We start from the raw sequence: 26,676 nt of genomic DNA, 5'->3' as shown, positions 1-26,676 counted from the left end.
CTATCTAGGGTGGTGAGGGACCAGCAGTAGGTTTGGTCAGGGGTCACCTTCCCTAGGCACAGGGTTTTCCTTCCCTTTCACCGTTCGCTGGGTACATCCCCATACCTAGCGTGACAACAGGTCTATGCAGGTAAGTGTCACTGACAGTGGGGTAATGACAGTATCTTATTCGTTAGGCTGCTTTCACACATCCGGCTTGAGCTCTGCGGCTCAATCCGGCTGTGCAAGTTATGCAACGGATGCGGTGAAAACACCGCATCCTTTGCATACGTTTTTCCGTTGCGGCCAGTCCGGTTTTTGCCGCTTGCGGCATGCTACTGAGCATGCGCAGTGGCAAAAACCGCATGCGGCGGCCGTATGCGGTTATTGCCGCATCGCGCCGCATCCGGCCGCCATAGGCATGCATTGAAAAATTCGCCGCATCGGCCAAATGCGTCGCGATGCGGTTTTTTTTGCCGCACGAAAAAACGTGCCAGGCAACGTTCCATCCGGCCGCCGCATCGGCTAAATCTGCCGCATGCGGCAAAAACCGGACGGAACGCAAGGCCATGCGGCACTAATTAAAGTCTATGCAGGAAAATCGCAACCGGCAGCAAAAAAAAAACGGTTGCGATTTTCCTGCAAAGTGCCGGATTGTGCCGCATTGCAGAAACCGGAGGTGTGAAAGCAGCCTTACTCACCTTAAAATTAATTTGAGTTGATCTTCCTAGATGGAATAAATGATCACTTTCTTGCTTTTGATTTGTGGAGGAAAACGCAAGGTTGATTAATGAGATAATCCAGCCACTATTCTACGTATGGGAGTAACCATGTCATTCCATAACTGTGTCCAGGTACAAGAACTGAGGCCAAATGTGATTATAGGCATCTTCCACATGACATAATATAATTGTAATTTGCAGTAGGGGGTATGTTGTGCTTTATAATATGGAGGAGCTTCTAATGAATGCTGAAGCCATGACATCACTGCGCATAGTTTACAGAATATGTTACAGGCAGGATACTTTTCTGTAATAGTTATTGCAATTTTTAAGTAGAATTTGTTATTCAGCAATTATTATAAACAGCATTCATTCAAGTCATTACCTATATTTCCAGCACTGACGTCGGTCTCTTCAGGCTCACCATGCTGCCTCCATACATGTACGTGTAGTACTCTCGTATGATATATAAGGTTTAAATTGCACATGGCGTACCTCATTTTAAAACTTGAACCCCCAAAATTCATCTATCTGGGGTTGATATATGTGGAATATAGTTATAGAGAGCGGTGGGGATGCAGAGGTACAAAGTAATAGGGAGAAAACTATCAGTCAGAGATTGAGTATATTTGATTCCTTCCTGAAAGGGGTATTGCCATCTCCAAGATCCTATCCTAATATGTAATAGGTATAGTAATATGAAGAATATTAGCAAATACCTCCAATTAGAAATGTAGTATAGTTCTTCTGATTCAAAGTGTCTCTTACCTCATGTACAGGGCATTGCAGGACCTTAGGTATCCATGGTTATTACCAGACATATACTCACAGTTAGTTAGTTGCTAGTTGTCATAACCATGGATACCTAGGGTCCTGCAATGCCGGATTACTGGCTTAGGCTGTGTGCATATTGAGTATTTGGTTGCAGAAAATCTGCATCTCCTGGCAGATAAAGGCACCAAAAATGAAATGCAGTTTTGATATGTTTTACTGACAGGAGATGCAGATTTGGTGCAGAAATATGTTGCAGAAATCTGCATCTCCTGGCACCAAAAACGCAATGCAATTTTGACTTGTTTTCTGCCAGGAGATGCAGATTTTTCTGCAACCAAATACTCAACTTGCGCACATAGCCTAAGTCGGTAATCCGGCATTGAGTTCATGGAGTTCAACAGAGGTGAGTTCATTACGTTCACCTGAGGTCACTGCTGGGGTACAGTGGAAACAAACAGCTGTGAACTCACTGACGTCACAGCTGCGGCTCCGTCAGTGTGTCCCTGATGCTGCAGTGCTGTTGCGTTGCCTATTGTGACTGCGCACTGCGAGCTCAGGATGTAGCAGTGTCGGAATCATTGTGGGACATCAGGGTGTGTTTTTTTTTCTCTGTGTATTGTGTTTATTTCTGTTTACTTACATGATTAATAATGGGGAGTCTCTTAGACCTTTCCCCATTGTGCTTGATGACAGCTGTGTTTTTAGACAAATCACAGCTGTCATTAATCCTTTATATTATCCCGATTGCCACCGCTCCAGGGCAATCGGGATGAGTCGAGTAAGTACCAATTCTAGGGCAGCTGCAAGTTGCTAATTTTTGGCTGATCAGGGCCCAATAACTATGGACCTCCCCAGCCTGAGAATGCCAGCCCCCAGCTGTCTGCTTTATCTCGACTGGGTATCAAAATTGGGGGAACTGCACATCAGTTTTTTAAATTATTTATTTAAATAATTTTAAAAAATCCGCATGAAGTTGCTCGTATTTTGATACACAGCCAAGGGGCTGCAGCCTCCAACTGTCTACTTTATCTGCGCTGGGTATCAAAATCTGGGGAACACTATGCCATTTTTTACAATTATTCATTTATGTTTACATTCCCTTTTGGGACCTAGACATCTAGAGTGAGGGCAACCAATCACAGACGCTGACACAACAGCAGATGGACTGCAACCAATCACCCTGTCAGACAGGGAGGGCAGGGGAAGCAGTGAATATTCATGAGATTTAATGAGCAGACCCGGCAGAAGTGTGACAGCCACGCGGACACTTATTAAGTATAATCGTCCTACTTTAAACGCCATTTTGCTTCTTTTTGCAGCTCCCTAGCCCTTACTAACACCATTTTATAACACTTAAATTTGGGTGCCGTAGATTTATACTGGGTTCGGTGTCTGGGGTCAAGTCTGTTCCCGAACCAAACTTATTTTTAAAGTCCGGCTGAACTTGAAAATCTGCGGTTTCGCCCATCTCTAATCATGATGTGATATAAGGAGGAATAAAGTGGATATCTCCGAATAGTATCTTTCAGTCCGTGCATCCATCCGCTATAGTATGTTTTCCATTATTACACAAGTATATGTAATGAATACTGGAGCGATGATATCAGGACGAGCCCCATGTAACACATCACATCATAAATTACATTTCTACAAATATTCTGTGCGGAATCTGTTGTCACGCATTTCACGTTACTGCACAGAGCCCTTTTATTATAAATCTCATCTAGAGTTTTATTACACCGTTAGCTGTAAATACTTGGTTAATCACCGCCGAAGAGTAAAAGTGGAAAGCTCCATGGTTTATTTTGCGAGTGTCTGAGGGCGGTGTGAGGAGCCAGATGGAACGCGAGATTAGGATCTGTTTTTGTTTGTTATAAATCCGAGTTCCAGAACGTTGTTACATTGTGTACCTCAGTGACACGATGTGTCCGATAATCCCGTCATTCTCTCCTAATTCCACTCACGACAACCCAACATGCCTTCAGATTATAGCGGTCATGAATGGCAAATGCAAGCCACAGACTGTATCAACACACCACAGCTTTCATCAGATGTAATACCGGACGATCACTCAGCTCATCAAAGGGAATCAATGTGATTGGACATGTGACTGCAACTTTTGTATTTGTTGTTGTTTTTTTGTGTGTTATTGTGGGTCGGGGGCTTTTAAGCCACCAGCTGCACTTCCTGGGGTCTGTGTGTCTTTACTTAGAGGTTCTTATTAGGTCTGACTGGTGATTGTTCCGTACAGTGCTCAGCAGGAGATTATTCCTCCTCTGATGTCCTGATTATAATCAGTTACAATGCTCCGATGATACACTTGTCTTTGTTGTGAAAACGGAAGAAATTACAGCTGGAAATGACGTCCTCTATTGCTATTACAATTTTCACAATTTTCATTATCTAACTATTTTTTGGGATCGTAAATGCTTTTAGATGAGATAAAGGTGACCCATCGATACATTGTGAAACATACACAAGTCAACACAAGGGTTTAATCGGAAGTTTGTATCTTTATTAAAGGGGTTCTCCAGTACTTTTATATTGATGGCTTAACTTTAGGATAGGTCATTAATACCAGATTGGTGGCAGTGCGACACCCGGCAGCCCCGTCGATCAGCCGGTGCTGTCAGTGGCCGACCATGTTCAGTTGTATAGCTGCGCAGCTCAGCTCCGTCTATTGTATAGTGGCCACAATGGAGCACTGCACATCCTATTCTTTTCAACAGGAGTAAATGTGCAGTACCCAGCAGTGCCCACGTTACAGTTGACGGAGCTGTGCTGTGCAGCTATACTGATCACATCCACCCAACACTGAGAGTCACTGATCGGTGGGGGTCCGGGGTGTCACTCTGCCACCAATCTGTATTGCTTGATTACATATCCTAATTATTGGCCATAAAACTACTCGACTACCCCTTTAAGGTATACAAGTCTGAAATTGTCCTGCTGTACACAGGAAGGTATACTTCTACTGAAAAAAGACTGCACCTTCTAGAACACACATGTCAAACTCTGACCTGCACGCTGATTTTGTTTGGCCTGCAATGCCATGCTCATATTATTCTGTTCTGTATTGAGGGCTATGTGGGTCCATTATTCTGTATGGAAGATGATGTGGGGCCTATTATTCTGTATGGAGGACTATGTGTGGCCCATTTTTCTGTATGGAAGACTATGTGGGGCCCATTACTCTGTATGGAAGACTATATGGGGCCCATTATTCTGTATGGAGGCTCCGTGGTGCCTATTGTTCTGTATGGAGGGCTATGTGGGTCATATTCTTTATGGTGGACTACGTGGGGCCCATTTTGTATGGAGGACTATGAGGGGCCTATTATTCTGTATGGAGGGCTATGTGGGTCATATTATTCTATATGGAGATTTATGTGGGGGCCTATTATTCTGTACGGAGGGCTATGTGAGGTCCATTCTGTATGGAGGGCTATGTGGGGTCCATTATTCTGTATTGAGGACTATGTGGGGCCCATTATTCTGTATGGAGGGCTATGTGGGGTCCATTATTCTGCATGGAGGTCTATGTGGGGTCCATTAGTCTGTATGGAGGACTATGTGGGGCCCATTATTCTGTATGAAGGACTATGTGGGGTCCATTATTCTGCATGGAGGACTATGTGGGGCCCATTATTCTGTATGGAGGAGTAAGTGGGCCGCACTATTCTGTATAGAGAACTATGTAGGGCCCATGACTAGGCTGGCCCACGTCTATAGATGAGCGGACCCATGGAAGATTGGGTTCTCTGGTTCAGTCGGACTTAAGTTAAAGTTCTGATTTGGACCTGAACTTGACCCAAAACTCATTGAAGGTTACTGATTGGGCAGTTCAGCTCTCCGCCCACATGCAGCGAGCCATAAACCAAATACTTCTGAGGGCGGGTGGGGTTTTTGTTTTGTTTTTTGGACACACTACATCTGATCTTGCAGTTGTTACCCCACAGTGTGAGCCATTCAAACACTGCAAGCGGCTCACACTGGGCAATGAGCGTTCAAGAACACAGCGGTGCTTGCTATAGTGGTGTTCATACGTAATGCACCTAAACTTTGAACTCTAACACTGATTTTTTTTTTGTAAAGTCTGTGTTTGGTACGACCACCAAACTGTACTGTTAGGGTACGCTCATGTCTACTCACGACTTTGTCCAAGTTTTTAACTTTGTCCCTCTGTGTATTTGAGCTTGACATCCCTGTTCTAGAATGTCTAATAAAAAAATCTTTATATACTGCAGCACTCTACTATTCCCAGGGTGAAAATAATAGAAAATTAGACATTAGATATTAAGGGGCCATTTACACTAGCCAACTGCGCATGTTAAAAGACCTCAACGATGCCCAAGATTGATTTTGTTTGGTTCTGTAGTACAGTATTAGATAATGACAAATCTTACAAACTGTAATTTCCCCCATTGCACATAGGTGGCAGTATAGTTTGAAAGCTTCTCCGTACAGTGCTGAGATTATACAGTTTTAGCAGTTAGGCGGCTCTGAAACACTGATGCACCAGAACGTGAATTTGGCTCTTTATTTCTGCAATTATAGACATGATTGTAAAACAATTATGCAAGTATGAACTCCGCTTTAGGCTATGTGCCCACGGGAGCTTGCTTATGCGGATTTTGCCACAGAAAACCTGCGGATTTATCTGGATTTTCCAGATAAATCTGCAGGTTTCAGCAAGTACAGACCCTCCCCATGTTATCCTATGGGACATGGGGAGTGTCTGTGTCCACGCTGCGGAATGTGCGGCTGCGGAATATGCTGTGGATGTCACGCAGCCACACATAACTGCATGTCAATTATTCCTGCGGAATTACCTGCGGAAATCCCGGCCCTCTACTATGGAGATAGAGGCCGGGACGTCCGCAGGTAAATCGCATGAAAGTCCGCAGGTTTACCGCAGCTATTCCGCTGTACTACCACAGCTAAAAATAGCTGCAGATGCCGGCGGGCAGCTGCGGTAAACCTGCGGCCGTACCTGCAGATATATCCTCAGGTACGAGCTCCCGTGTGCACATAGCCTTAAAGTGGTCTTCTGGGATCATTCAAAATTTGTGCAAAGGGGGTGGGTGGGGTAAGATCATCAAAGACCAAGCTCCTGCCCTATCACTATGTTCTGGCCTTATACCTCTAACGGGAGTGGTCAGCTGCAGGGGTCATGTGTGGTATGTCCATAATGCATCCAAATAACCAGTCATGAATGGCCAGACTGACGGTGCTGGAGAGCATAGAATGTAATAAGTCTTTGGCTTTTTGGTTATTTTTTATCCTATGATGTCCATGGGCAAATTCTGCCCAATCCCACAAAACAAGTTCCGCACCAGTTTTTGGTGGACAGGATCAGAACAGATTTTCAGCCTCTAACAAAAACTCCTACTAAGAAGCGGAGATCTTGAGTAAAACTCAGAGTATATTAGAAAACCACAGAAATGTTCATTACACAATGAACGAACTTTACGTAAAACTCATTTAAATCCAGAAATTCTCTTAAAATCTCAGGCTTACTTCTCGGGAGCCTCAGCATAAACTTTCTAAATTCGTGTTTTTTTTCCCTCCAGTTCGGGACTCTTCTCTTCCAGTAAAAAGCTGGCTCTGGTCGCTGCTAAACATTCTTAAATAATAGGGGTCATGTTATTATATTTTCTTTTTTTAAATAATAAAAAATGGATGACTTCCCGTGTGGACAAAGATAGAGCAAATAACTGAGAAAACCTACAAAGCAAGCATAGAAAAACGAAAAGTAGTCAAGGTTACAATTCAGCGTGGAAAATACCAGCGCTCGTCCTTGGGAGGTTATGTTAACAAGTTTCTGCGCTCGGAACCAAACAGTTTCCAGTATCAACTACATGGCAAGTTAGTAAAAAATAAACACAAGCAGGCAATTTTTTTTCCCTTTTAGGTAAAGATCTGGTTTTTATATCTGTCTCATTCACGTTGCTGCTGTTCATCACAGTTGACAACACAACTGAGGTGTTTTTTTTTTATGCAGGAAGCTACGGTTCACAATGTAGTTATAGCTCATTGCGGCTATGGTGGCCCAAATCGTGTCTGATCAGATTGTTGTTGGCAATGCCCTTCTATTTTTCACCAGCCAGACTTCATTTCTAAATTCGTTAGCTAGGCAAATCTACTACCCAGTATAAATATCCCAAATACATGCCCGGGAAGTGTTCAAAAAAGGCCAAATACATCCATAAATATACCGACAACGTTCTTGCCATTGAAGAGACCTAACGTATGGAGACTTATTTTCAAAGCAGTGGGAGGAAACAAAAAAAAATTAAATGTAGCTTATACCAACCAAACCAGAGATCCATTTGTAGACAGTTCTGTGTCTCAGTTTTTATGGTACAGAAAATAATTTTAACAGATACTGAAATACAAGTTTTTATTTTTAGTGTGGCTGCACTTTTAGAAAACTCTTTACATGTCATAGACACATGTGCAAAATCATTAAGGGTCTTGGTGCTGAGAGCCCCACCGATTGCTAAAACATAAGAGCAGAAGCACTCAGTTGAGCAGTGCTCTCCAAGTAAGAAGCTGGACTTTAACAGTTGATTCATTACTTTTATATTGATGGCATGTCATATGGATAGGTCATCAATATCAGATTGGTGGGGATCTGACCCCCGACACCCCCACCGATCAGCTATTCTTGGTGCCATTATAATGTATAGGCGTGGAACCACTTTTAGAAAACTCTTTAAGTGTCATAGAGACATGTGCAAAATCATTAGGGGTCTGGTGCTGAGAGCCCCACCGATTGCAAAAACATAAGAGCAGAAGCGCCCAGTTGAGTGCTGCTCTCCTCCAAGTAAGAAGTTGGACTTAAACAGTAGCTCCAATACTAGGTCATCAATATCAGATTGGTGGTGATCTGACTCCCGACGCCCCCACCGACCAGCTATTCTTAGTGCCACTATAATGTATAGGATTAGACCCACTTGGTCGTGACCACTACGCATTTGATGAAGCTGTACTGTTCAACTTCAAATCCATTTCCCGCGAGAACCAAGAACAGCTTGATCTGTAGTCATGCTGGGTGTCAGACCCCCACCGATCTGATATTGATGACCCACAGGATAGGTCATCAATATAAAAGTAGTGGAGCGGCCATTTAACAACTTTCTGTTGAGTCCGTCTTATTCGTTGTAGGAGAGTAGGGATTGTCTTAGGGCTTACTCTCCTTCATTTTATCGATCGTTGGCAGCCTGAGGGCCTAGACTCCCGCTGATTGATATGTCTAACCTGACTTATTATACATAACTAAAGCCTGTGAATCACACTGCTGCTTTTCAACCATTGTTCTGATGTATGTGTATGTATGTATAATAATAATATATATATTTTTTTCTTTTCAGGAAGCTTTTCAAATTGGTATTTACTGGGCCAACACAAACACCGTGCACAAGTCTGTTGCTGTCCGGTTGGTTCATGATGTGACGTCTCCAAAATGGAAGGATGGAGACAATGGTGAAGTGGTATCCTTAGATGAAGATGGATTTGTCGATGCCAACATTAAGCTAGGCGCTTTTCCTGGACATCAAAAGGTAAGAGACTGAAAGGGCAGACATTTTCAATTAATGTTTGTGTGTGGAATATACTGCTGCAACCAGAAAGTGAACCAAGGATTGAGATGGGATGTACCTTAAAACACCTGGGGTTGCTTTGCATCAAAAAAAAATTTTTAACACACCATGTAAATGATTAACTATAAATACAAAAATACATACAGCTGCACTCTAGAATGCTAACGTTGAATAAGGGAACTCTGGCATTGCATTACTGCTATAGGAATATTTGTAAAATATGATACTTAGCATATGTATTGGCCAATGCATGTGAGCCCGGTAAGCAACGACAAGGTAATAATCTCTTGTATACTGGGACCGTAACTTGAAATGCCTCTATTTGGATTAAAAACTTACATGTGTGGGCAACACCAGAGTTCCCTTATTCAATATTACCATTCTAGAGTGCAGCTGTATGTATTTTTGTAGTTATGTGTTTTCAGCTAGCACCTGTTCACACCTGTTGGATGTGCGGATCAGCCTTTTTGATATATTTGTAGTGCTTTTCTTTCTGACTAAGCCCTCCACCTTATAACTAGGCAGTGTCCACCTTTCTTGATAGCTGCATCCTTTCTGTCTAGACATGTAAGTTTTTAACCCAGATAAAGGCATTTCAAGTTAGGGTCCCAGTATATAAGAGATCACCTTGTCACTGGTAACCGGGTTCACATGCATTGGCCAATACCTAAGCTAAGTATCTCTTTTTTTCAAATATTCCTATAATAGTAATGCAATACCAGAGTTCCCTTATTCATTGTAAACATTTTAGAGTGCAACTATATGTATTTTTATAGTTATATTGTGTTTACAGCTGGCACCTGTTCACACCTGTTGGATGTGCGGCTCAGTCTTTTTTATATAATAACTAGCTGTAGTACCCGGGCGTTGCCCGGGATAGTAACTGTCTCTTTTTCTCTCTCTCAGTCTGTCTGTGTGTCGATGTCTGTCTGTCTCGCTGTCTGTCTCTTTCCTTGTCTGTCTGTTTTTATCTCTCTGTCTGTATTTGCATCAGTCTATCTGTCTCAATCTCTGTATCTGTCTGTCTCTCTCTCTGTCTCTTTGCCCGTCTGTCTCTTTGCCCGGCTGTCTTTTTACCCGGCTGTCTGTGTCTAGGTCTGTCTCTTTCCCGGTCTGTCTCTTTCCCGGTCTGTCTCTTTCCCGGTCTGTCTCTTTCCCGGTCTGTCTCTTTCCCGGTCTGTCTCTTTCCCGGTCTGTCTCTTTCCCGGTCTGTCTCTTTCCCGGTCTGTCTCTTTCCCGGTCTGTCTCTTTCTCGGTCTGTCTCTTTCTCGGTCTGTCTCTTTCTCGGTCTGTCTCTTTCTCGGTCTGTCTCTTTCCCGGTCTGTCTCTTTCCCGGTCTGTCTCTTTCCCGCTCTGTCTCTTTCCCGCTCTGTCTCTTTCCCGGTCTGTCTCTTTCCCGGTCTGTCTCTTTCCCGGTCTGTCTCTTTCCCGGTCTGTCTCTTTCCCGCTCTGTCTCTTTCCCGCTCTGTCTCTTTCCCGCTCTGTCTCTTTCCCGCTCTGTCTCTTTCCCGCTCTGTCTCTCTCCCGCTCTGTCTCTTTGCCCGGTCTGTCTCTTTGCCCGGTCTGTCTCTTTGCCCGGTCTGTCTCTTTGCCCGGCTCTCCCTTTGCCCGGCTCTCCCTTTGCCCGGCTCTCTCTTTCCAGGGCTCTCTCTTTGGGCGTCTGTCTCTTTGGGCGTCTGTCTCTTTGCCCGGCTGTCTCTTTGCCCGGCTGTCTCGTTCCCCGTCTGACTCTGTCTCTCTCTATCCATCTCACCACCGATATCTTTTTACCTCACACATAAGCTTTTTATGCTAACAGTTTATTTTGTTCCTATAGCAACCACTGACAGTTGCTATTTATAGCCTGGAGCTCCCAGCTCCATTCAGTTTAATAGCTGCAGGATTTTTGTGGAGTAACTGGAAAGGACGGGGTTAAATTTTCCCGCCCAAACATAGTCTATGACGTTCCCTGAGTCACATGGAGTGTCTGTGCAAAATTTCGTGATTGTACATGCGACGGTGCGGATTCCTGTAGCGGACATACATACATACATACACTGAGCTTTATATATTAGATATACCATAATTACATAATAATAATAATCTATATATATAATTGCCTTATTCTGTCTGTCTGTCTGTCTGTCTGTCTGTCTGTCTGTCTGTCTGTCTGTCTTGCTCCAAAATTGTGTCACGGGGAGTGTCATTACAGTGACAACCGTCTGGCCGCTGGGCTCGGCCTGGCCCCGCCACCCCCCACGGATTGGTCGCCGCTGGGCTCGGCCTGGCCCCGCCCCCCCACGGATTGGTTGCTCGCCTCGGCCTGGCCCCACCCTTTGCATGGATTGACCGCTCGCCCTGGCCCTCCGCACGCATCGCCAGACATAACCTTGCGATGCTGGGATCGTGACGGAGCCAGTGAACGCTGGTAACCATTATACACATCGGGTAACTAAGGTCCCTTAGTTACTCGATGTTTATCATAGTTACCAGTGTACACCGGCTCCGTCACGATCCCAGCAGCGCCAGACATAACCTTGCAATGCTCTGATCGTGACGGAGCCGGTGAACGCTGGTAACCATTATACACATCGGGTAACTAAGGTCCCTTGTTTACCCGATGTTTATCATAGTTACCAGCGTACACCGGCTCCGTCACGATCCCAGCAGCGCCAGACATAACCTTGCAATGCTCTGATCGTGACGGAGCCGGTGAACGCTGGTAACCATTATACACATCGGGTAACTAAGGTCCCTTAGTTACCCGATGTGTATCATACTTACCAGTGTACACCGGCTCCGTCACGATCCCAGCAGCGCCAGACATAACCTTGCGATGCTGGGATCGTGACGGAGCCGGTGAACGCTGGTAACCATTATACATATCGGGTAACTAAGGTCCCTTAGTTACCCGATGTGTATCATAGTTACCAGTGTACACCGGCTCCCGGTACACATGTGCAGGGAGCCGGCATTATACTCCTCTCCCCCCAGGACTACTCCTCCTATTATAGTCCTCCTATTATACTCCTCTCTGAGTATAATAGGAGAACTATTATAGCATGGGGGGTGGAGCACGATGGGGAGTGCGCAGCATGGGGGATGGAGCACGATGGGGTGCGCAGCATGGGGGATGGAGCACGATGGGGGGTGCGCAGCATGGGGGATGTAGAACGATGGGGAGTGCGCAGCATGGGGGATGGAGCACGATGGGGAGTGTGCAGCATGGGGGTTGGAGCACGATGGGGGGTGCGCAGCATGGGGGATGGAGCACAATGGGGTGCGCAGCATGGGGGATGGAGCACGATGGGGGGTGCGCAGTATGGGGAATGGAGCACGATGGGGAGTGTGCAGCATGGAGGATGGAGCACGATGGGGAGTGCACAGTATGGGGGATGTAGCACGATGGGGAGTGCGCAGCATGGGGGATGGAGCACGATGGGGGGTGGGCAGCATGGGGGATGGAGCACGATGGGGGGTGCGCAGCATGGGGGATGGAGCACGATGGGGAGTGCGCAGCATGGAGGATGGAGCACGATCGGGAGTGCGCAGCATGGGGGACGGAGCACGATGGGGAGTACGCAGCATGGGGGATGGAGCACGATGGGGGGTGCGCAGCATGGGGGATGGAGCACGATGGGGGGTGCGCAGCATGGGGGATGGAGCACGATGGGGGGTGGGCAGCATGGGGGATGGAGCACGATGGGGGGTGCGCAGCATGGGGGATGGAGCACGATGGGGGGTGCGCAGCATGGGGTATGGAGCACGATGGGGGGTGCGCAGCATGGAAGATGGAGCACGATGGGGGGTGCGCACGATGGGGGGTGAGCAGCATAGAGGATGGAGCACGATGGGGGGTGCGCAGCATGGGGGATGGAGCACGATGGGGAGTGCGCAGCATGGGGGATGGAGCACGATGGGGAGTGCGCAGCATGGGGATGGAGCACGATTGGGGTGCGCAGCATTGGGGGATGGAGCACGATGGGGGTGCGCAGCATGGGGGATGGAGCACGATGGGGAGTGCGCAGCATGGGGGATGGAGCACGATGGGGAGTGCGCAGCATGGGGGATGGAGCACAATGGGGGGGTGCGCAGCATGGAAGATGGAGCACGATGGGGGGTGCGCACGATGGGGGGTGAGCAGCATAGAGGATGGAGCACGATGGGGGGTGCGCAGCATGGGGGATGGAGCACGATGGGGAGTGCGCAGCATGGGGAATGGAGCACGATGGGGAGTGCGCAGCATGGGGATGGAGCACGATTGGGGTGCGCAGCATGGGGGATGGAGCACGATGGGGGTGCGCAGCATGGGGGATGGAGCACGATGGGGAGTGCGCAGCATGGGGGATGGAGCACGATGGGGAGTGCGCAGCATGGGGGATGGAGCACGATGGGGGTGCACACCTCCCCCCAAAACACACACACCGCCACACGCGCACCGCACAACACACCACACACACACTGGGAACCACAAACATCGCCCTACACAGACACCCACAAACACAGACAACGCCGCACACACACAACACCCAACACACAAACACCGCAGCATACACAAATATACGCACATACCGCGCAACACACACACATTGCACAAAACATACCTCCCCCCAAAACACACACACGCACCCCACACAAACCGCGCAACACACACACACAACGCTACAGACACACAGCGTTCTACAAACAACGCAACACACAAACAACACCGCTCTCACCCCGCGCCACACCCAGACAACACCCAGAACATGTACAGCGCCTACACAAACACTTGGTAACTACACACAACAACATCTATATATATATAACAAAAATCATAGATTAACTACACAATACGTAAATTCTAGAATACCCGATGCATAGAATCGGGCCACCTTCTAGTATACAATAATTGACCATAAATGAGGTTTCCCCACTATAAGGAATGATCATATATGAGTATTGCTTCTCTGTCGAAATCAACTAGTCCTGAGAACATAGGGACTATGGCCCCTCGTGGTGTTTCTCATACAGAGCAGCGCTCCTGGCCACCCATTGATCAGGGAACTTGACCACAACCGTATAGACTGTCTTGCACTTCTGAGCATATGATTGGTAAAGAGTACTGAAGAGGCTTTGACCTCCTGATTTTGGTGATGATGATGGTGAGTGAGGGTCTCACAATTTTGAATTTTTGCAATGTTCAGTAACATTTTTGAAGAAGGAAATACTTCTTTAAGGAAATGGGGCCATATCCTTTTCATGGAATCTGTTAAGTATAGCTATACAGATAACTTTATAATTGTGAAAGAATAATGTTCCTTCCAACATCTATAGACATCTGGGTGGGATTATTATTGTAGATTATTATAGCCAGTTCCCCGGAGCAATGTAGAAATAGACATGATACTTTTCTGAGGTTTGGTAAGAAATTAAGCAAAAATGTAGGAAATAAGAAATCTAAGTATTCTTACAAGGAGAGCGTTCCAAGATGACAGGTGGACAGTGAAATGTGCGCTCTATGAGAGGAAGTCAGCGTTGCTGTCAGAACACTTTATAAGTGACTGGTCGTCTTGTCAGCCCGACGATGTGAATGGCTCCTTTGTATAATAGCAAAAGAACCAGTATATCTGATATCAAAGGCAACGCGCAAATTCTTGCACGAAGGATTTTATGCTACATTAAAACTAATGATCTTTACACTATAATAATGGAACCTCGCACTCGGCCAGGTCCTATTTTTGTGTCTCCGTTCCATCTTTTTCATTTTTCTGTTCTTGTTGGTATTATTTCTATTCTGAGTATGACCAGGGCGATGCTCCAACATTCCTGAGACATGGAACAACTTTATAACTAAATGGTGCATGCTAGGCTAGTTTTATATTTCTTTTTGCAGGACACAATACACCTAAAACATCATTCCAAATTACCCGGCCCCTTTCAAGTTAGAAATCAAATTAGCCTCGTAAATTAATAATGTACCTATATTTTGGAATTGGCACGGAGGGAAATATAATTTGGTGACTACAGAAAACAATTTGACTTTATAGCCCAAATTAAATATCATTATGGTTTATAGAACAATTATAGGGCGGCTTTTACGTTACAGTGACCAGAGATGTACAGTATGTTTAGCGAGCAGCATGCCAGGATCAGGCACAACCTGGAAAGCTCCGTGCATTTTAGTGTTTCTGGTTTTGCATAGGAGCATCGGTTACCCACATGAATATACTAATAGTTCTAAATGTATTTTAAATATTCCTTGGTTTATATATTCCTTGTATTTTAGTTTTTCTGGTTTTGCATAGGAGCATTGGTTACCCACATGAATATACTAATAGTTCTAAATGTATTTTATATATTCCTTGTATTTTAGTTGTTCTGCTTTTGCATAGGAACATCGGTTACCCACTTGAATATGCTAATAGTTCTAAATGTATTTTATATATTCCTTGTATTTTAGTTTTTCTGGTTTTGCATAGGAGTATCAGTTACCCGCATGAATATACTAATAGTTCTAAATGTATTTTATATATTCCTTGGTTTATATATTCCTTGTATTTTAGTTTTTCTGGTTTTGCATAGGAGCATCGGTTACCCACATGAATACACTAATAGTTCTAAATGTATTTTATATATTCCTTGTTTTATATATTCCTTGCTGGAGTTTTTTATATAAACATAGAATTCCAATAGATAAAGCACAGTTTACTTTACTGAATTATTTGGTCATTTATTTTTCTCTACATACGTGTCATTAGCTGAATATTTTTATCTTTCATCTGGTCACAAAATACTGCTGCGACATTTACAGTTTACTCCACACCTTCAAATTATTTTTGTTGCTCTTTGTAGCTCAGGATTAGTGATGGGCGGACCCGGACCGTAAAAGTCCAGATACAGACGGTTTCAAAAGTATCTGGGTGCCAGATGTGGGCCCAAAGTTCTCAGGGAACTCCGGCTAATGATCTGGATCCGGCAACTTGGGAAATGAAAAAGAAAACTAGAAAAATTAAAATAAAGCAAGCACACTATACTTACCGAGTCTCCGGCACAGCTGTAACTGCTTCCAGGCAGCTCACTCCTCTTCTGGGGCCGTTTATTAGCTTCATACATATTCACTGCTTCTCCCACCCACCGGCAGTCATAGCGTCTGTGATTTGTTGCAGTCAGATGTGCTCCCAGCCAGTGTGACCGCAGCTGCAGGCTGCTATTTTTAGGCTGAAGGGCCCAATAATCATTGGTCTCCCCAGCCAGAGAATACCAACCCACAGCTCTCGGGCTTTATTATGGCTGGATATCAAAATTGTGGGGAACCACATACCGTTTTTTAAAATTATTTATTAAATAAGAATAAACAAAGCCGCATGCGGTTCCTCTTATTTTAATACATAGCCAAGATAAGCATACGGCTGGGGGGCTGCAGCCTGAAGTTGTATGCTTTATCTGTGTTTGGTATCAAAATATGGGGGATCCTACGCCAATCTTTACATTTATTTATTTTTATACCACGATAGAGCTGCAGACAGGGTCTGTGATTGCAAGCAGTCAGATGCTATCACAAGGCTAGGGTCGCGTCTAACACCATATTTAAGTGCTGGATTCTGGTCTCCATAGACTTATATGGGGACCAGCGTCCGGCCAGATATCCTGGATCAATTCCGGGCGTAACTGATTTTTTTTTTTTTTGTTAGTCCCACCGATCATGGATAACTACGAGTTCACCCATCACTACTCAGGAGTAGCAAGAAAAGTAATGCAATGTAATTGACAAGTATAAAATAGTATACGAGAGTGAACATACCCATTAGGGAAAATCTGTTAGCAGGCTTTTGCTACGTAATCTGAAGGCAGCATGATATAGTAGAAGAGACCCTGATTCCAGTGATATGTCACTTAGTGGGCTGTGTTTTGCTGTTTCCATGTACACCGAAAGCTGCCAATCTGTGGTGTGAGTGGGGTTATACAGAGCTTAGGACCTGAGCTCAGCTTCATCTGCAGCAGAGAAAACTGTTAGTATATCTCAACTGCTGCAACCAGTATACTAAATGACACATCACTGGAATAAGGGTCTCTGACCCTACCTCAGATTATATAACGAAAACCTGCTGGCATTACTTTTAAAATATTGGGATTTGGAATATTTTCAGATTTTTATCCTAGAGCCCTAGCTCTCCCATTTTTGGAGTTTCAGTAATGCATTTTGGGGAGTAGCCCCCTTCATCAAACTGTACATATACATATCAGACTGTACATATCTGATGAAGGGAACTTCTATTAGAAATGTGTTATTTAAAGTACAAATAAAGGAAAATATTTGACTGCATAGCCACCTTTTCAATGAATCTTCCATTTGCTTTAAGGTATTATTTTTTTTTTATATTCCACAGTACTATTGCAGTACTGCTATTATTATTATTATTATTATTATTATTATTATTATTATTATTATTATTACTACTACTGTCATCTATAATTCTGTACAGAGAATAAAACAATAAAAATATATATATAATCAGAAACAAAGTGTATATTTCACTGTCTAGTTTTGATGTAGTTGATAAATTCCCTTTAACCGAGTTCTTTTCATATATTCGCCTCTGTCGTCTCCCCCAGCTTTGCCAGTTTAGCGTTTCATCAATGGTTCGCAATGGGATCCAGATACTACAGATTGAAGACAAGGCAACTCTCATTAACAATACTTCCTTTAAGATTTCCTACAGCCCACAGATGTCTGTCCCGCCGCAGCTTTCTGAGGACGAGGTACGTGAGGTCTCCTGTGTTCAGTCCATAGATTGCTTTATATTCCTTTCTGTGTTATTCATGTCAGGGCCACTGGGGTATTGGAAAGACTCTATTTTTACCTTATAGGGTTGAACTCAAGATTTGCATTATCATCTTTTTCTGTCTGACATTTAAATCTGGCTTTATGAGCTTAAAATCCATGGCTAATTTCTTCCTGAAATAGTGTCGCTCTTGTCCTTGTGCGATTCATGATTCTTTTTGTGAGGTAAAACATTTGCCTGCCTGATTTTAAAAAATGTTTTACATCATAGAAAGAATGATCTGTGATCCTGTGATATCTGTATAATTATTTACTTCTTCCCCTGCCCAGGAGATGTGGTATGATCAGACGATGTCTCTGTATGGTCAGACACAGCCATTACACAGTACACAGTAGGGGCACATATACTGTATAAGATTATCTCAGCACAGGAACATGTATTTAAAACACATCCAATTGTGGAAATTATTATTATTGCTAGATCTATTGGAACCTTGTTCACGGGACAGCCCCTTTAAGTTTTGGCCAATTTGTGTAGCCATATTTCCTGACCATCCCAGATCCAGCGGAACTGTCCATAACTTGGGGGCTGTCCTAGGAGGTAGATCCTGGCATCAGCCGTGTCGGTGACCTAAGAGCTGTGTGTATTGATGTAGCAGAGCTGTGTGTGTATGTACACCGTGGGAGGAATCATACTATATAGAGGCATATAGTAATTGCTTTACCTCGCATGACGTAATGCTGCCTGTGCCCCTCTTTCTTGTTTTATAAAAATTGTGAGGTATAGGTGTACCCCATGAACATGCATGCTTAGCTGAGCATGTATTTGTTTTTAATACGGAGAACGCTTTTCTCCCAAAAGAAGAAAACAACTGAGTGTTGAAATTCCACTTTACGATCCTTATTTACCCTGACGCCATTTGTCGGGGTCGAGTCAGGAGGCCCTATGCACATGAACCACATTGGCAATCCTTCTGAAATAGGCAGATTTGGTCGACTTCTTTCTAATGTGTACAAAGCCTTTAGTTTCAGTGCCAGTAGAAGTGGAAGATGATATTCACAAAATATTAACATATTATTCCTACAGATAATATATTTGTATTTCATTATAACCTATGTATTTATCATGCTGCTTAGAAAGTTCTAACATGTGCCTGATGGAGAGCAGAGCACACCAGGTGAGGGCTATACTGGACCTGATGGAGAGCAGAGCACGACAGGTCAGGGCTTTACTAGTCCTGATGGAGAGAAGAGCAGGCCAGATCAGGGCTATACTAGACCTGATAGAGAGCAGGCCAGGTTAGGGCTATACTGGACCTGATAGAGAGCAAAGCAGGCCAGGTTAGGGCTATACTGGACCTGATAGAGAGCAGAGCAGGTCAGGGCTATACTGGGACCTGATAGAGAGCAGAGCAGGCCAGGCCAGGGCTATACTGGACCTGATAGAGAGCAGAGCAGGTCAGGGCTATACTGGACCTGATAGAGAGCAGAGCAGGCCATGTCAGGGCTATACTGGATTTGATGGAGAACAGAGCAGACCAGTGCAGGGCTATACTGGACCTGATGAAGAGCAGAGCAGGCCAGGTCAGGACTATACTGGACCTAATGGAGAGCAGAGCAGGCCAGGTCAGGGCTATACTAAACCTGATGGAGATCAGAGCATGCCAGGTCAGGGCTATACTAAACCTGATGGAGATCAGAGCATGCCAGGTCAGGGCTATATTGTACTTTTTTTTTTGTGACTCCATATCTTGTGATCAGAAGAAGTGAATTTCCTGTTTTAAAAATGCCGATGTTACATGTAATGTGTGCGGTAATAAGGTGAGGTGCAGGTCACAGTGGGACGGCCTCGCTGGATCCCGTCTTGTTTCATGTTTGTTGTTATCTGTCCACATCATGCTATGACCACAAAGATTTTTTCGGGGGGAAGTCACGACTTTTCACCTGTTGCTAAGTCAAGTACAACACAGCGAGACCTCTCCGTGAACTATGTGTAAAGCCCAAGGAAAAATGATATCTTTGTGCTCTGTGTCGGAAATCTGGCTGTACTTCAACTATCCAATGTTTGGCTTTAAATGTCCAACTCATAATAATAAGTCAAACCTCCGTGGACTGAATCATCTGTTTCTTTTAATCAAGCTTATCTTTTTTTTTTTTGTGTGTCCCCTTTCCCTCTTTTCTTTCAAAGTATGTTCCTGCACCAGACAGCACTGTGCTCAGCATCGGCCCAGTTGGGGAACATCCTATAGCCAAGTACAACACAATTCCTTGCTGGGATCTTGTCTCAGACAACAGTCACTCATCAGGAGAAGCCCCTCCTCTGCAGAAGTACATGCTGCTCAGCCTGTGCCACAACGCGGCTGCTGGAAGTCCGGACTGCTGGAGCCTACCGGCCATCATCCGCGCGGAGTGCCCGAGGCAGAGCGTCGCCGTCCCTGTAGGGGAGTGCGCGGGCAATGACTTGTGCACCAAGTACGATCCATCTTTATATATATACTTCTATTTGAGAATATGGCTTGTCTCAGGTGCACCACACTGGGTATTCGTGTGTCATAATAGATTGGGCATTTGTAAATTTGGGAATGTGTGATATAATCACAGTTGTAAACATGACACTGGCTCAATGATCACAGGGAGCTTTGATTATGGCATGAACAACATTGGATATTATATATAAATACTGTGATTTATACAAGAATCTTCTAATATTCATAATAAGTAATGATGAGTGAGCATGCTCGGCACTGCTCATTACTTGATCGAGCATCGGGGTGCTTGGGTACTCATGGTGCTCTGCCGAGTATTGTCGGTGCTCCCTCCTTCAAACAATTACCACCATTCACAGGCTCGCTTCTCTGCATGATGGGTGCAGACCCCCAGGGAGAGCCACTCGCACTCTGAATGACTCTACTGGAGGATTAAACAACGTTCTCAGATGTAGTGTGACCAAAAAAGAAACCCGTCCTCCCTCCAAGCAGAAATGCTCTGTTTATGGTTGGCTGTATGTGTGCGGAGACCCTGCCAGGCCAATCATTGGCTTTCCATATTGCTCGTTAATCGCATTGCGCTCGTCCGAGCATCTGACCAGCTCAAATAGAGTACCGAGCATGCAAGCATTTTAAGGCTCAACCATCATTATTAATAATGTATGATTTATTCCTTCTAATACATGCTCATCACTGTTCAAATAACATAAGCAATTTCTGTAAAGTGAGGGGCTGCAGCAGCTGAGATGAGTTGCAGCTCATGCCCCATTACGTCCCCTGTAGTGTTTGTTGCCTTGTGCCTCTTCTAGTGTTAGTTGCACTACTCCTCCTGGGCTAGTTGGTCCCTTCTTTACAGAACATTATACCTTGGTGGATTTAGCAACAGTGCATCTCAATTTCAAGGGAAGCGATTTGCAGAAAATTACCTATTGTTTAAATCTGTTTTTTTTTTAATGTTGTCAATTTTTTTTTTTTACATATCATAATCTGTATTACAAATTTGAAATCTAGGCGGCAGATGGTGGGGTTGTTAGACTTAATTTTAAAGTGTTGCGGAATATGTTGGCACTATATAAATACAATTTTTTTATTATTATTATTTTTTATTACTTGTCTGATAAAGAAAAAAAAAAATCTAAATCGTGCAATTTTCACAATGACCACTAGGGCTTTTTATACTCTAATTCCCTGTTTTAGGAAATAACACATGTACACAGCCAAAATGGTCATAGCCTGTCCCTATCTTTTATAGTGAAGTGTTTAATGTGCGTGTGCAAACATCTTTTTAAATGGAGGGGGAGCAGGAGAGCTGTGACATCTCCTATTGTGATTGGTGTCACCTGTCATTGTAATCTTGCCTCTGATCAAATGGAGCCTTGCTGTAAACACTTGAAAGGACAGAACGTAGGAGTCTAAAAAAAGCTCCAGTGGCTAGTGTGAGAATTGAAAGAATAAAATTTTTTTTTATATATACATATATATATATATATATATATATATGTGTGTGTGTGTGTGTGTGTGTGTGTGTATATATATATATATATATATATATATATATATATATATATATATATTTGTGTGTGTGTGCATATATGTATATATATTTGTGTGTGTGTGTATATATATATGTAAGTCCGAAGGAATACAAAATTGTCTGGTAATTCCATAAAATCTTCAATTTATTATAAATTCATAAAATCCATGTTAATAGTCAATCTAGGCAGTCCCAATTAACGTGTTTCGACCTGTTGTGATCTTAGTCATAACCAAATTTACATGCAATAGATCTGCATGTAGTTTTCATTTATTATAACCAATTTTTTTTTATTATGCAGAGCTTTGGTTTTAACGTATCAGGAAGATTTCGGCGTGACTTACATAACCCTTACAGAAGACCCAAGCCCTCGGATGATTATTCGTAACAGGTGCACAGTTTCCTTACTGCTGAAAGAGAATATTAAAGGTATTATTAATCATATACCACATTTGCAATAGTAAACAGAAAAATGGCATCAATGGTAAAACCTCCATGAACCACGTCTAGATAATATTAATCAAAAATAGATAATATCAGCTCACCAAGCCTGCTACAGTCCCATAATCGTCCTGTGGTGGATGATCAGCGCACGGATGGTCAGAAGTCTCCAAATAGATATAAAATATAAATCCAGCGCAATCACATGGAATATTAAAATGTTGTCTTCTTTATTGATAGTTTTTCATAAAATCCAAAAGGTACATGCAGCATAAAAATAAAGGATGCCCAGGTCAGAGCGACGCGTTTCAACAAACTGTTTTAATCATGGTCTGAGACCATGATTAAGACAGTTTGTTGAAACGCGTCGCTCTGACCTGGGCATCCTTTATTTTTATGCTGCATGTACCTTTTGGATTTTATGAAAAACTATCAATAAAGAAGACAACTTTTTAATATTCCATGTGATTGCGCTGGATTTATATTTTATAGATAATATTAATGCTCAGTACAGATAGTCATCCTTATGCTGAGCTTGTGTTGACTGGTACATATGGTAATATATAAAGCTGAGTGTATATGTGTGTATGTGATGCGCCCGACGCCGGAGCCATGGGGGTTACTCGTTGCTGGGCCACAGTGTCTGTTCCTGGGATGTTGCTGTGGCGGCTAGGCCCAGTTCCGTGACCCCGGCAGTGTCAGTAAAAAGAGAGAGTTTATAATAGTTATTTGTGACGCCACCGGTGGCATGCGGCAAGATAGGTGCCGCCGCTGCGGAATGGGGCCTCTGGGGCAGATGGTGACGGAGCTTGGTTGGTTTAGCTCTCCACAGGTAGAGCTGGGCCCCAGGGTGGATGGAAGTAGGATTAGGTGATGGCGGGGATGCAGTGCCGGAGGCGCAGGTGAATAACGGAGCGACATAGGGATGCAGTCTCAAGGTTTTTACTCACTGTAGCAGGTTAGCAGGTAACACGACTAGTCAGTGACCGCCTTTGGAGTGCTGGGTTTCACAGTGATGGGCTCCAGTCGATCCCGGGTAGTACGGAGGTCAATTCCAGTATACCTTTCTTATGTACCTTCCCTTGTCGTCATCCTGCGCTGACTTCTCCCGCCTACACACACAGTGCCCTGAGCCGGTGTCCACGGACCCTATCAGGTGGCTTGAGCTCTATCTCTTGGCCCTATGTAGTCACCTTCCAGCGGATTCGTGTGTGGAGTGGGCTTTGGTACTAGATGTGTCCTTAGCCTCTAGTTTTACTAGCGGAGCACGTTGGTTCTTCTCCTCTAGTCTAGGGACCAGTCCCCGTTCGGCGGCCAAGTCCCTCCACTCCAATATTTCGTATGTGGAACGAGGCCACGGGAGTATGGCGCACTTCACGTGGTCTCTAGGACCCCTTCTGTCTTGTGCCTGGGTCGAGCTGCACCAGTTTCAGACCACAGGTATTCACTCCTCCACTGTTCCTTCTTGACTCCCTGATACTACAGTGTCCGCAACTAACTAGACTCCACCCCCAGGCTCTGTCAGATTAGGGGGAGGGAGGTACCATCACCAGTAGTGGCTATACATAGCATTAATGGAACCAAGCCCTAACCCTGACCCGGTGGGGAGCTGCAAATTTAGGGCTTTGTGTGCATACTGGTGGATGACCTCTTCCTTACCCATGATGGGGTACCACACCTCTGTATGTGGCAACTGAAGCCTCAGGAGCACCACGTGTGTGTGTGTGTGTGTGTGTGTGTGTGTGTGTGTGTGTTTGTGTGTGTGTGTGTGTGCCGCTAAAGGAATCCGCACCATTGCAGTTACAATCAGAAAATTTCGCACAGCCTCCTCAGGGAACGTCATCGACTATGTTTTGAGGGAAAAATTTTATCCACGTGCTTTACAGTTATTTGTAAAAAAATATACATTCTTAGTATAAGAAGCTTATGTGTGAGGTAATATGATATCGGTGGGGAGACGGATCGAGACAGGGAAAGCGACAGAGACAGATAGAGACAAGACACACAGAGAGAGGCAGAAATAGAGACAGAGAGACACAAGCAGAAACAAACAGAGATAGAGACAGAGAGAGAGGCAGACAGAGACTCCCTAAGAGACAGAGATGGAAAGAGAGAGCCAGACAGACACAGAGAGACAGACAAGACAGAGAGAGAGGCAGACAGAGAGAGACAGGCACAGACAAAACCCATAGACAGAGACAAACAGATAGAGAGAGGCTGACAAGGAGACTGACAAAGTGAGAGAGACGGATAGAGAGAGACAGAGACAGGGAGAGAGACACACAGAGAAAGTCAGACAGAGGAAGACAGACGGAAAAGGAGAGTGATAGAGAAGGAGAGAGACAAAGAGACAGTTACTATCTATTTCTGTGCGGCTACATAAGATAAACGTTTGTTGTTTTTCTTTTAACTGTTGCAGGCTTTTCCTTTGCAAACAATATAAAATGTTCAGACTTTCCATATTCCTATTCTTTGTTTTTATTTTCAGAAACACCAAAGTTTGAGGTTTACTGTAGAAAAATCCCGGCTGATTGCTCAGTGCACCATGAAATGTATCATCAAGTATCCAGCTTTCCAGACTGCAAGACCAAAGATTCCCTTCCTGGGATCTACCTGAAAGTGCTATCGTGTGAGGAGCCCTCGGTGGAGTGGAGTGACCTGATTGATATCAATAACCAGGGCACACAGGTATCACAGCAGAACACTGCACAATTTGCAGTATACTTTTGGCCAGAAAAACACCAGAAAGTTAATATGTCAAAGTTATACTGCATTTTTTCGGATTATAAGACGCACTTTTTCTCCCTGAAAATTTGGGAGGAAAATGAGTGGTGCGTCTTAAAATCCGAATATAGCTTACTGGGAGGGGGAGAATTGGCACGGGTGGCAGTCTCTGCAGATGGCTGTCTGTGCGTACGTCTCTCTGTGTGGGCGGCTGTCTGTGCGGGCGGCTGTCTCTGCTGGCGGCTGTCTCTGCTGGCGGCTGTCTGTACAGGCGGCTGTCTGTGCAACCGGCTGCCTCTCTGTGCAGTCAGGTGGCCGGCTGCCTCTCTGTGCAGGTAGGCGGCCGGCTGTATGGAGCAGTCTGGTGTGGCGGATGTCCCAGATGCTGGGTTCAAATGATGGCGCCCGGAGTCAGCGCATGTGCAGATGGAGCTCTCGGCTGAGAGCTCCATCTGCACACGCACCACTCCAGGCGCCATGTCTTTGAAGCCAGGACTGCCGACAGAGCATCTGGGACACCTGCCACACAGGCCTGCTCCACACAGCTTCCGCAGCTTCTGCTGCCAAAACAGCTTCCGCTGCCAGCACAGACTCACCGCTGTCAGGACAGACCCCGCCGCTGCCAGGACAGACTCCACTGCTGCCAGGACAGACCCCCAACAGCACCGCCTCTGCCTCCCGTGACTCTACTACACCACCGCTGCCGACCCCCTCTGGTAAGACAACACCGGAGTATGAGACTGACCCCATTTTTCTTTTACCTTTTTTTTATCTCCACATTTCGGGTGTGTCTTATAATACGATGCGTCTTATAAAACAAAAAATACGGTGTTTACCCTAATGTCTGAGATCTCAAGCGTAACTTAGGTTGGTTGCAGCTACTTTTCTTTTTTTAATCCAACTAGTTTTTATTGAAAACACGGCAGATACAAAATCATACATGGTAATTTAAGAGAACAATTGTCAACTGCCCGCACATGAGGGCTCCATACATTAATATACTCCGAGACAATCCAGTTACAATTCCTCTGCCTTACACTTTAACCACACAACAACATGGGGAGGGAGGAGAGGGGAGGAAAGATGGGGACTTCATTCAAGTAAGGGGGAACAAGAACAAAGGGGGAGGGGAAGAAGGTAGGGTTGGGGGGGAAGTGGGGGGGGGTTAGTAGGGGTACAGGGTTAGATGCCTGCCTGCATTACCAACCCCAGTCCACCAGCCGGGGCCATCAACTCCTCCTAGATTTCTCTCATAAACTGCATTGCAGCTACTTTTCCACCTGGTCATCACTCTGTAGTGGTGTTACCATATCAGTAGTGTCAGTTTGGGGAACTACAAGATATTCTCCCCCTGTTATAGTACACACAAAATTTTGGATGAAGATACAAATAAAATGAAATCAGTCAAACATATATTATGCAATCAAAGAAACAATGCAGATAATGGTCCAGGATCTTCACCTTCCAATTCCTTGCAGTACTCTCCAGAATATAAATGGGAGTCTGAAAATGGAAACCAGTTACTTTGTACTGAGGAACTGAGAAAAATTAAGGTATACTGTATATTTGTGTGACAAGATTCTGTATAGCTTGTATTTTATTATTGAAATCCTGAGTCATGCTTAGGGGTCCTGGGGGCGGAGCTATCCAATGATGGAAATGTATTTAT

The 26,676-nt window shown here is 44.6% G+C and overlaps 1 protein-coding gene across 1 annotated transcript in view; it reads left to right on the top strand.

Moving 5' to 3' along the window:
* VPS13B (vacuolar protein sorting 13 homolog B) overlaps positions 1-26,676 on the top strand; it is a 1,405,890-nt gene that overhangs the window by 1,288,697 nt on the left and 90,517 nt on the right. Inside the window, exons 50-54 of the mRNA XM_075353076.1 lie at positions 8,852-9,040; positions 17,654-17,800; positions 20,011-20,294; positions 22,144-22,271; positions 24,772-24,971. Of these exons, the coding sequence (XP_075209191.1) occupies positions 8,852-9,040; positions 17,654-17,800; positions 20,011-20,294; positions 22,144-22,271; positions 24,772-24,971 (948 nt within the window). The remainder of the gene's footprint in view (positions 1-8,851; positions 9,041-17,653; positions 17,801-20,010; positions 20,295-22,143; positions 22,272-24,771; positions 24,972-26,676) is intronic.

The sequence above is a fragment of the Anomaloglossus baeobatrachus genome, chromosome 6 (assembly GCF_048569485.1).
Source record: "Anomaloglossus baeobatrachus isolate aAnoBae1 chromosome 6, aAnoBae1.hap1, whole genome shotgun sequence".
Classification (NCBI taxonomy): Eukaryota; Metazoa; Chordata; class Amphibia; order Anura; family Aromobatidae; genus Anomaloglossus; species Anomaloglossus baeobatrachus.
This window is presented reverse-complemented; position numbering and strand designations above follow the sequence as displayed.